This window comes from Helicoverpa armigera, chromosome 16 (genome assembly GCF_030705265.1).
Source record: "Helicoverpa armigera isolate CAAS_96S chromosome 16, ASM3070526v1, whole genome shotgun sequence".
NCBI lineage: Eukaryota > Metazoa > Arthropoda > Insecta > Lepidoptera > Noctuidae > Helicoverpa > Helicoverpa armigera.
In genome coordinates, this window is record NC_087135.1 from 10025481 (window position 1) to 10037770 (window position 12290).

The following is a 12290-nucleotide window of genomic DNA, read 5'->3' on the forward strand; positions in this document are numbered from 1 at the left end:
AGTAGCTAAACATTTTAATCAATTCCGAAATGCAAATAAAACCATAGATAGTCGCCATAAATATGAGATTTTATTCAGAAAAAATGTTGCCAATATCAATTTCTTCGGTATTATAGAGGGGGGACATATTGCATTTCGATTAAACTCGATACCGATGCGTGTAATTTATTAGAGATGAGACAAATCGCCATTATTACTCATAAATAAAGGTCGTTGCGTTTTGTTTTTCTTCGCGCCAATACTGGGCGTGTAAACAACGTAAATTGTGACGTCACCGTTCAATACTTTTTAATAAATTAGAATTATCACGAAATAAGAGGGTTACAGTTGTATTCAGCTGTAAAATGGGTCCTTTGGCCTTTGTTTGTCTACTTTTACTAATTAGTGGTCAGTTTTTGTGTAATGTGGTAAGTGACGAATTTAGTAGGTCAATGTGTAGGATTATAATTATTTATCGTGAATTTTCAAACCATGAATGAATGAATCATGTTGCTTTTCGATAGCAGCCCCGGATCTTCAATTTTTTTTAGGCGGGGCAAAAATTGAAAAATGCCGCCCTGCCTACCTACTTATATTTATTTTCACCAACGAAAGTCACTTTTTTGGTAGGTAAAGGACTTAAAAAATGTGTCCAAATCATCAGTGCCGGTTTTAACTCTACCAGCGCCCTGGACGAGATTTCTACGGCGCCCTCCAACTGCAATTCAAACCCATACGAAAAACAGACACACATGTAGTTACCAGTTGCGCGAGCGAAGCGAGCGCGAATTTTTTTTTTATAGTTAACGAGTCAAAGCAAAAATTAGGTAAAATGTAGCCCAATCGTACATAAGGTATTGCTGGTTGGTGAGTGCAAAAACACGGAAACATGGCTTCTGATTGCGCGAGCGAAGCGAGCGCGAAATTTTTTGTTATATTTTAGAATTCAAAACAAAAATTACTTAAAATGTAGCCCAAACGTACATAACTCTTTGTTGGTGTTGGCGCCTGTGTATTAAAATTTTGGGACTTAAAGTAGTACAGTAAATAAGAAAGCTCATATGGAAACTGGAAGTTACTTTCTTATTAATAAAAGAACTTAAAAACGACCCTACCTTTTTGATAGGGTAGACTAAAAAAATGTTGAAAAATAAAAAAAACTGTAAAGTGAAGCAAGCCCGAAAATTTTTGAGTTTTGGATCACTAAAAGTCTAAACATATATAATAAAAGGCGACTGTGAAGTGAAGAAGCCGCGAGCGAAGGGAGCGCGAAGTTTTGTGAGTATTGGGTCATTAAAAGTAGCTATATAGGTATATGTGACAAAAAATTTAAGTGAAGAAACCGCGAGCGAAGCGAGCGCGAAAATTTTTGAGTTTTGGGACATAAAAGTAATGTTTGTGTCGAGAATTTCTCAAATTTAACGCGGAATTAAACACAAATTCGCTTCGGCGCCCCTGGCCCGCGGCGCGGGCGCCCGGGTTATTCGCACACCCTGCACCATAGGTTAAGACGGCTCTGTAGGTAACTATTATGGTAATCTGTGATGTAGGATTTAAAATCAGGCAGCCGCCTGATTTTGTCGCCCCCTGAAATTGCCGCCCGGGGCATGGGCCCCGGCTTGCCCCCCCCCTAGATCCGGGGCTGTTCGATAGTGATTAGGGACTTTATCGTGACGTATCCAAAATCGGCAGCCTACAAAGCGCACAAGCTTTTTCATGTCAGCTTAAACATCATCCCTTGCTTAGCTTTTTCCGAACTAAGTAAGGTTTGACACCAATCTAACCAGAGAGATATATCCATTTACCAGTGGTGTATAAATGGAGCGACACTCTGGCTAACACAGAATGTCTTGTTAAATGTACATAAGAATATGAAATATATTTCTTGAAATTCATAACAAGAAAAAACGTAAGGGCATAAATTAAAATAACATAAAAGAAAAATAGGAAATACCTACAAATATTTGGTTGCCGCCCCGGTATTCCAATAACATTTGGAAAAATATTCGACCACTTATTTCCTTGACCGAAAATCTACATTGCATGTACGAAGTTCTATTCAAAAAGGATTTGTGAAAACATCGAAAACGTCTGCCTATCAGTTACCTATAGGTTTTAAAATGGTTTTAAATCATAAAAAGTAATTATTAATTCTACGTTCATAGACATTGAAATTTTTGATTACAGTATGAGTCACATATGTCAGTTTCGACATTTTTATTATTTTCAACGTTATTTTTTGTAACGGAGATACATACAGATAACGGTTACTTATGTATTATACAAATATATTATACGATTGTCAGGTACCTCTTCTGGTACCCAAACCCACTACTTAAGCTAAGCAGTTGAAACCAAGGAGATAGCAATCCTACATACTCTGACTATTCTCTCAAAAATCTACGTATACATACCTATATATTATGTATTACCTAAGTACCTATAAAGCAAAGGAGTTTGCTATATTGTTTGAAAGTAGGTAGGTACTTATCACTGGACCTACTGGTGCAATTTGAACCTCTGTTTATTTTAAGAATAATTTATTATACTAAGTAAATACCTATGACTAAATATGTATCAGAGTATGTTACATAAGACTGGAATTCACAATATAATAACACTGTTAATATAAATAGACGAGGAAAACTTTACGGACTTTTACCATTGACAAAATTGGATCATAATGATCATTGTTTCTCATGTTTATTGCAATATTCCTATTTCATGTTCCTCCACTAAATTATGTTTGAATTGTATGTAGGTACTAGCTAACATTCTATTTAGTTTATGTAAAATTGGTTAAACAAAGAGAGATTAGGTATTTTATCAATAGTAGAATAACTTTTAAAGCTAGAATAAATGTAATTGTTTGATACAGCCTTTACAAAATGTGCAAATTAGACAACAAAATCGGTAAAGAATCTTTTCAACAAATACCTCAATACCTACATACAATTATATGTATAATTCCTTACAACTATTGATAAGTATAGTTTACATCAATTTATTGTATTAATGCTAGCTAGGTAATTGTCTGCTATGTGTAAAATATAGGTAAAAGTGACCTACACCTATATCACGGTTTCAAAATCTTCTTACAAATCAATTGCCTCCCTCATTTTTCAATAACACCTATTCAAGAATAACTTTCTTCGATAAAAAATTGTTATTCACTTGTTTCTTAATTTTAGACCCCAAAGGTCACATTAATGTAAGCTCAGATTCCACAAAAACTAAACGTAAGACACCTACGTGAGATGCCGTAGTATAGTTACGTGCTATATCAGGGCGGCTCTGCCCCAAAGTTATAAGGCGCGCTCGCGAACTCGGCTCGGCATTCGTAACGCAACGATGAAACCATCCGCAGCCTGCACGACCGCTGTGCTTGCCTTGCTGCTGGCCGGTTAGTTCAACAAGTTATTTATCTCTTTTAGTTACATTTTCAATTAAAACTAACTTTTTCTTTACCTTTTATTCGCTTTAAAAATAATTAAACTTCTTCTTACAACACAAAAGTACCAAAAAGTTTTCATCTTCATAAAAAAAGTTGAACAATGTCGTCTATTCCATTTTCAATGGATTTTTTTGAACTTTTATTTCATAATCGATTCGAAACAGGCCACGAACATATTGCTGGCTGAACATCTTTTTGAATTTAGAAGGAAGCTCTTAAAAAGTTTTCTTTTGTTTAAAAAGTTGCATCGATTCTTTTTACTTCTGCATTTTTCTGTTGTATTTCTTATTTAATTTAAATTTTTAATAGTTTACGAATTGTTTTAATATTGTTATAAGTGTGTTTATAATAAGAACGGAGCTGATTGGTAAGTCATAAAGTTTATATACTTAAAGACTTTGTTGCCGGATCAACTTACGTCGATAGCAAACTTTACTATGTAAAACTTGGAACAATTTTTCTCGGTTTTCATAAAATGATCCTCTCGGGTACTTTGTACGTCCGAAATGCATAGATAACTTGTGGAATTCACTATGATATGGTTACGATCGCTGACGTCCAATTTGCTTAAAAGTTTTATAAAATTGAAATTGACGTTGGCACTTATTTGTATTCGTTTATTTTGTGAATTTAATAAACCACTTTTGGTGCTTACCTATCACGTTTTGTACTGTTTCAAAGTAAATAAATGAGAGGTAGAGTATGTTGTAGAAAATGTCCTGAACTTAATTTTAATTTAATTTCGAAATAATCGGTTAAACGAATAATTTGTACAATACATTGTTTTCCTTATTAACTTGATAATTAGTACAATAATCTATTTCATGTATAAATATGGTTATAACGTAAATTATGACATAAATACTGCTTAAATGTTGCTAATTATGTTTGTAGGAAATTAAAATCATTATCCGCGTTGATTGTACTGAAAACAACGATCCTTTGCAAAACTCAGGACATACTATTTATTAATAAAGTTTATAGGATGGTTGTCTAAAACCGTATTAAAAATTAACGGTCTCCACGTAAATCACCGGAACTGCGAAATCCCTACTTTACCCACCATTTTTAAGTTTCCATTTTAATTTTTATGGAACGATGTAATCGAATATTGAACATTACAACTGTGTCATATGTAGAAACATTGACTGTTTTATGCTATCTAGTACGATACTTTGTCACCGCTGGTAATTTTTTTATATAAAACCTAAAATAAAAATATGTTTTCCTATTAAATCTGTAAAATTACAACAACGCGCTCTTATCACTTTTCAGTTGTAATTCATGTCTCCAACAAAGGTTCTCCAAAATTCATTCATATTTGCAACATTTGTTGGCAGATAATTTTAACAAATTCTCATCCGTAGGTGGTAAAGCCATAAGTCTAACAATGAACTAGCTCAGTCTAGATTCGAATCGCAATTTTAATTAAAGTTGAACTCTAAAGTTAGACGCTCCACAACTTTGCATCCATTGATTGCAAACTAATCTCTGTAGATCATTAGTTTCAAATATTGCAAAACAGTTCCTATAGAAACTGTAGTCAATGTATACAGCTAAAAGCTCTCAAAGAGGAAAGGCAAGACTATAGAAAAACTTAGTGGCGAATCTATGTATTCATTACTTTTTTTTTTAATGTTCAAAATCATGAGTCATCTCTTCTCACAAATAATCTGCGCTTTAGACTTTTTAATCCACTTCCCTTCACTTTTAAAAAAGTTAATCATTATTCCTGAATAATTTAAGAGTGGGTACATGTGTTACACATACCATTTTCAATTAGGTAACATATTTTAAAAATTGGTTTCAAATTATATCCGTCCCTTCTGACGAGTCAAAAATTAAGTTAGGAACTATTACTATTGAATAAAACAATTAGCTCCATAGGCCTATTAGGTAAATGAGAAATTATAAATAATAACATTGAAACTTTCAACTATTTTAGACCATTCACACGGTGTATACTTTTTACATAAATGTTTTGTGTGTGGGATTTTGAACGTGCTATCCGCATATTGGGTAAAGATCTGTTACTTACACAATCTGACCTGCAAACACTTGTAAGGGATGAAAGTGTGTCTCATGGTTATCAATTGGTATACGAAAATATGAGTTTTTCTTTTTGGCCTAAGAATAACTAAAGGGTTTATGAATTTTAATTTTATATTTAACTCAAGCTGAAAAACAAGTCTATAGGTACCTGCCGGGTGATACGCTCTTAGATTGTTTGAAATACAAACTATATTATTTATGCCAATAGAAATAACTACCGGTGCTCAGATTGAATCATGGCATAAGCCATGTGGTGACCATAAGACACCTAAGCTTTTAATTACTGAGCATGTTCGCTAGCCTCAAATTAGACAGGTACTTTGTACACCCCTAACACCACATACACCCGATCAGTGTTTATCCAAAACTGCCATCAAGTCGAGTCTGTAATTAGATTGTGTGTCAATTAATACGTTCAATCAACTAATTAATAGGTACTTTGCCAAATAATGCCCGAATATCGGATGGAAGGCAAAACAAATGTTCCTAACCACCTGTTAACTTATTTACTTAAAGCTAGAACAACTTATGATTAATGTAACTTTGAAATACTTTTAGCATTTTATTTTAGGTTTGTACAAAAATAACTTAATTAGGTACTCATTATCTGCTAAATCTTTGGTCTAGTTGTCATAAAATGTGAATTATACCCAGGATGTCATGTCTTATGTTTGCTTCCCGGGTTGAACAGTAAATTCACGTTACATCTCTGCATAACAGTTTATGCAATTACTTTACTTACACTTGAAAGCTATAAAATATAAAATATACCAGCTTACAAAAATATTTACATCCACTGGTGACCGGATTCTCAGAGGGAAAATTGATAGACATTAAAACTGCCAAGTTTATTTTCCTCTCCAAACTGAGATACAGTTCTGTGATTTCAATCACAAATCTGTATTATATCATACTTTTTACTTTCGTTGGTGAAATCCTAACGAACGAGACTTGTTTGGCGTATCATGTTGTTACTGTCATCGTATCTACATGTTTGACGTTCATCGGCACATCGATCGAAGTGCATAACAGGTGCCGATGCAGTTACTAGGCTTATGAAAACATTCCAGCTTTGTCGTCGAGTACGACACTCTGGGCTTCTGATATCTTTAGCATATATGCAGCTTAAATATGTAAAAAATGCGAATATTAATGGAGTAGAAATATATGTGTATGTCCAATAACCATGTTAGTTTTATAACACCACTCGATCAGTTGTTCTAATTAAGATAATTACAATCCTTCTTACTCATGAACAATGTAGTGGAAATAGTAAACATTCGCCAATTTTAATTACTGAAAATATACATTCATAGAATCTAAAGTCAACTAGGAACATACCTACTTACTCGTATTACTGCATACACTACAAAATAGCCTGAATAATGGGGCTGTTTTCAGCAGTATGGTTTTCATTCCATTCAGTTCTAAGAGACTTATTCACCGAATTCCAAGAAATAATCTAAAAATGAATCATGATACATAAACCTATAAGTACAAGTTTCCGCTCAATTTGTAAGAGTTACTTAGTAAAATAGGTCATTTTACTAGCGGTGGCTAATTAAAAAGTAAGCTGTTTTAAGAGCGCACAATAATGGCTGAAACACATACCTACTCATGTTTTATTTAACATAGGTACGCTGTTTTAACGTAATGAATGTTTATAACGACAAATAACCCTTTGCTGACGTACCAAGCTATACGAGAATTAATTTATTCCCGTTTTTATACTGATCGGAATCGGGGAAATTGTAAAATAACAGCCGGCAACCCGATTTGGGGGATATCAAATAAAAATATCGTTTCAATACAAAGCTTTCCATGATATAAAACAATAATTTTTCCCCCTCCATATTTGTAAATATAGACAGCAATTTTGATGAAATAAAAATATGCATAAGTGAAATACTGTAAAAATCACTTCAGCTACAATATCGAAACTTGATGTTCGGTTCTGAAACTATGAAATAATTGGTTAGATACACACCCGAACAACGGGCCTACATTTTCTGGGTAGTATGTACTCATCAAGCTTCCTATTTTGTATCTCATAATAACCCAAACTGTAATCACAGTCACCGGACCCCGTATTCCTTACTAGGCAGATTAAATTCATCTTTATTATACGTACTATAGATACGTGGGCACATAATATTAAAATCCCGTCGTCTAGTGAAATCCCAGAAAGTATTATTGAACCCTCTTACTTCGTCTTGCAATCCTATACGCTTGTATTTTGCCCTCTCACATTTTTATTAAGACTGCTTTTTCTATAAAAATACAGCTGGAATATTTTTATTTGTAAGACGAGATTCATTTGTTCAGTAAGTCGGCAAATAGGTGAGTTATATGTAAAGCTTCCGCACGCAGTTTCACCCGCGTCCTGAAAGAACTGCTAAAACCGCATAAATGAAAAGTAGCCTATATATTATTCTTATGTAAGGTAAACTTTCTGCCAAAATGCACGAAAATCCATGATAAAAAATAATTAATAATTTCTGTAAAACAATACAATATTCTTTTTCCGGAAAGCTGCTAAAACTTTCCTTTAACTTCGTTTATGTCACGACTTTTCGAAATAAATTAAATGTATTATTTAAGTAACTTACTTTTGTTGCATCTTAAGTTCGGACAAAGATTTAACACTTTCCTAATTACTTGGGACAATCATTACCGAGACTTAACGCTAACTGAAATAGTTTCTTACCGTGATTATTTAATTTTATAAGCCTTAATAATTCATCTACAGTTGTTGACGTCCAAAAATTGTTGTTTTGTGGCCAAGTTTAAAAAGGCTTCTGATTTTTTTAATAATCCTTACAAGTCCATTCTGCACAAAAACGTTTCCACGCAAATATAAATATCTTGGTGGCCTATTTCGTAATTTGTTCCGTCACTAAAACTATCTTACTATAACCATTATATTGACATCTGCGGCGATATTAAAACAAATGTTTTACGACCTCCAGAGCCCATAAACAGGCAACACTACAGACTTCTATGTGTTGTAAATTGCACCTGCAAACGAATAAAAAGCTAATAGCCCCGGCTATAACATTACTATTTAACAAACTACAAAAGATATTCAGCTATGAGAAAACCCAGTACTTAATGCACCAAATAAACCTGTCTGCTGCACTGTGGAGAGAAAACAGATCTAAATTTTCTCTCAAAATGCATTAACAAATTACTAAGTTAAATCTTTTTTAAAAATCGTACAACCTTTAGACGAATTTTGTTGACTTAATATTAATCTATTTAAAGATTTTTTAGTCGGGATATTTTGAAAATAGTTCTGACCCAATTCAAGTGGGTAGAATAAGGGCAGAGAGATGGAACTCCCGTTTCTGTTATTTTTGGGAAAATATTTTATGACGACCGGGGTAAAAGGAAAAACTGACCTTTTGATTGTTTCCGAGTACGTCTGAGGATGCCAATTCAGCCAATCCGCCTTTAATTTTTAACCCGCCTCGGGGATTCATTGGCATATTTCCTTATTTTGTCTGTCAACCCAAATATCGATAAATTAATATAATACCTACATCAGAGAAGTAACATTTTCATCAAAAGTAAAAAAAACTTTGCCTACAAATATCGTCACTTCCAATTCCAATAAAACAATTGAATGTTAATGTGTTTGTTCGCCGTAGAATTTATGCACATATTGATGTATCAAAAATATAGTTAAATGTTCCACTGTGGCGTTGCTGTAACAAATATAAAACCGTATGTTCTAAAAACATTTAAAATCAAATCTAAGCCATTGTTTTCTATGCGCGAAACGTACACACAACAATTACAAAAAAAAACATACTTCGTGTTTTCAGGTGTCATAGTTTGTACGGGTAGTTGTAAATCGTTTGTTGTCGCTCGTATACGCGCGAAAACGCCTTTACCATAGCCACACTATGGGGTTGCCGCGTGGAAAAACCGAGTGTGAAAGCGCTCTTTACACGAGTGTAGGTAATAAGAATTATTTATTACACTTGACCTACATTTTTTCTGATAACCAAGAACTATGGTCCTCGCTTTTCTTGTTCACGCTAATCTAAACGAACTGGACAGCTATAAAACAAACATATTTATTGTAACACCAACACCTACTCATCGTTATAATGCTGGAGACGCCATATTTTCTCTCAAATTACACCATGACGCGACCTTTTTGGTACTTTTTTCTTTTAACGCAGCTAAAACGTTATCTTTATAAAAGTTCAATCATCCATCATTAACAATCTGTGCAGACAATAGAGAAGTGACAAGTTTTAGAAAGCCAAGATAATGCAACAAGAAAACTACTATTAGGTAAACTATACTCCTTACGTTCTTTGGCCTATAATATCGTTTAAAAGTTCATAATAATGGTATTTTAAATACATTGAGATAATCCAATTTCCTTTCAATAATGCAGTCGTTCCAATATACTATTTTACATCCACTTCTAGTATAATATACATACTACTACATATTTCTTATTCCATTTAATATCAATAAACATTGAAAGTATTCAAGTACTTAATTGACCTACATACTTGAGGATACTACATGACTAGAACACACCTATTCGCACGCGGATTTCCGAAGGCAGTCTATTTTTAATGTTGCACATATTGTAACAGTTTATTGAATAACAGAAAACACTCATGAGCTTATTGAAATGTAATGTTATACATATAACGAAGTAAAATCTTCTGAAAATAATAAACATGCCTTATTGATTCTGAAGTTTCCCGTTGCTTGTTAGTACAATTTGTAACTTTTCCGACAAAATGTTTTCAGCATACTTATCTATAATCTACATAAATTCAATGCGAGGTTAATCATTTCAGTATATCTTGCATATTTACGTGCAATAAAGCAGTGACAATAAAGAAAATACACAAGATTTTTTTTTGTTCTTGTTGACAAAACTTTTTCTACGTCATTTTCGTACTAATATTTATTTTGTGGTATAACATATCCCCTTCACGTCGTTGCATAGTCAACAAGTGTGATAAAATACCACAAGTTCTTGCAATACGTCGCGCAAACTAATCCTATGGTGCGAAATAGCATCTCATTTTTCTACTTGCCTTTTTACGCCATGCCGTGACGTAAGTCTACGCAGAATGGTCTTCTAGTCTTTAATTATTTACGTCCAATTTTACCCCGCAATCAACACCATTCATTAGATTGTACTACTTCTGGGAATAAGCTTGCTCTATACACTCGTAAAATTGCCTAATGGCCGGCTTGCCTTCCACACAAGTTACGTACGCATTATACGCCTACAGCCTGCCATCATTACCTTTGATTTTGGCGTTCATTGAATATAATTTCATTCAAAATTGACTAACCATTACTTGACCAATTAGGTAACATGGTCACAAACCACCAAACTAAATAAACATAATAAATAATATAGCCTGTATCTACGTCCCATTTAATAATACACAGGTAAAAACGGACACACTCACGTATTCTGCATACGTGAAGTAAATCCCGTCTCGATCATGGAAAACCACAGGAAAACCACATACATGGTTTATTAATTGGTAAATCTGGTATCTATAAATTAGACATTAGCCGGACAACCGTTCTATTTTAGGGTAATTCGACAAGGTATCAAATTCTGTACTAAAGTAGGAGGTACTTTAGTGGTTGATCATTTATATGGTCGTGGAGGTTCTAGGAATGTCCCAATTCGGGAAGAAACATTTATTTTTCCAACAGTAATTTCTCAGTAGTTAAGTGAAGTGTGACTTGAGACTTGTTATTCCATGACATCCTAACTAAATATCCCAGGTTTTCGGCACCCTTGAAAAGGTCTAAAGGTTCCCTAACCCTCAGGGAATATAACCTGATCTCCTTTTCACACATTTCCAAAAGCATGGTGTCTAAGGTCCATATTACTTTTGAAGTTAACTTAAGATTTTAAGCTTTTGCATGTAAATAACCATAATTCTATAATCCCAAACTTATTGGAGGCTAAACTGAGCTCATAGTCTTATTCATGAAACTATTCTTAGTCGGTATTACTGAAGTGACAATTAAATCCTTCGATTTCGGATCGGAGGCTTACGACGCTTTAAGATGCTCTCAATTGTGAGATTAGATTGAGACGTTTGATTTCTTAAGATTTTAGCCATTTCATTCATTGGTCTATAGATGTTTGAATTTGAATTTATCAGTTGAATAGTAAAAATTAAAACAGGCTTCTACCTATAGTATTTTCAGTTCATGGTAGGTAATTATTAGGGCTACAGTTTTAAACACTGAATTACGTGACCCAGTGAATGCATTTGAACGAGCGGTAAAACATTTAGAAATTAAACTGTAACAAACATTTTCGGGACCTATTAGACACAAAGCTACCTTTGTCAAAACTCTGGGTAACCACAAAAGGCTTTACAATAATAATTGTAAAGCGTATGAATGCAACTGACTAGTACTGGTATGCAGTTTCGAAATTGTTCATTTAGTTTTCTGTATCTCTCTTCTTTATGCCTACCAGGTTCCCGGAACTACGGGAGTTCTGGGTCCTTGTTAATAGACCGAAAGCTGAAATGAAATGTTGTGTCCCAGTTTTCGCAAAAATGCCAGAGATCATCAAGGTTAGGGTGTCCCAAGACATAAGGGGGATTTTTTTTTCCCGAATTCAAATACGCATACCCTCTAATTTTTTTCGGTTTGACCTCATTATCACCTATGATAAATATTATCTCGATCAGACAGTGGTAACCCGTGCCGACTTAATGCCAAAGTTTCACATGAAAATTTGTACTGACTTACTATGGAGAAATTTAGATCTTAATTATTATTACTA

At 33.8% G+C, this 12290-nt stretch overlaps 1 protein-coding gene across 3 annotated transcripts in view; it reads left to right on the forward strand.

Annotated features, from left to right (window-relative positions):
- Positions 1-3267: 3267 nt before the first annotated feature.
- Positions 3268-12290, forward strand: part of LOC110372193 (uncharacterized) — a 31643-nt gene continuing 22620 nt past the window's right edge. For all 3 annotated transcript variants that reach the window (XM_064038679.1, XM_064038680.1, XM_064038681.1), the window contains exon 1: positions 3268-3382. In XM_064038679.1, coding sequence (XP_063894749.1) covers positions 3331-3382 — 52 coding nt within the window. In that variant the 5' untranslated portion in view covers positions 3268-3330. The remainder of the gene's footprint in view (positions 3383-12290) is intronic.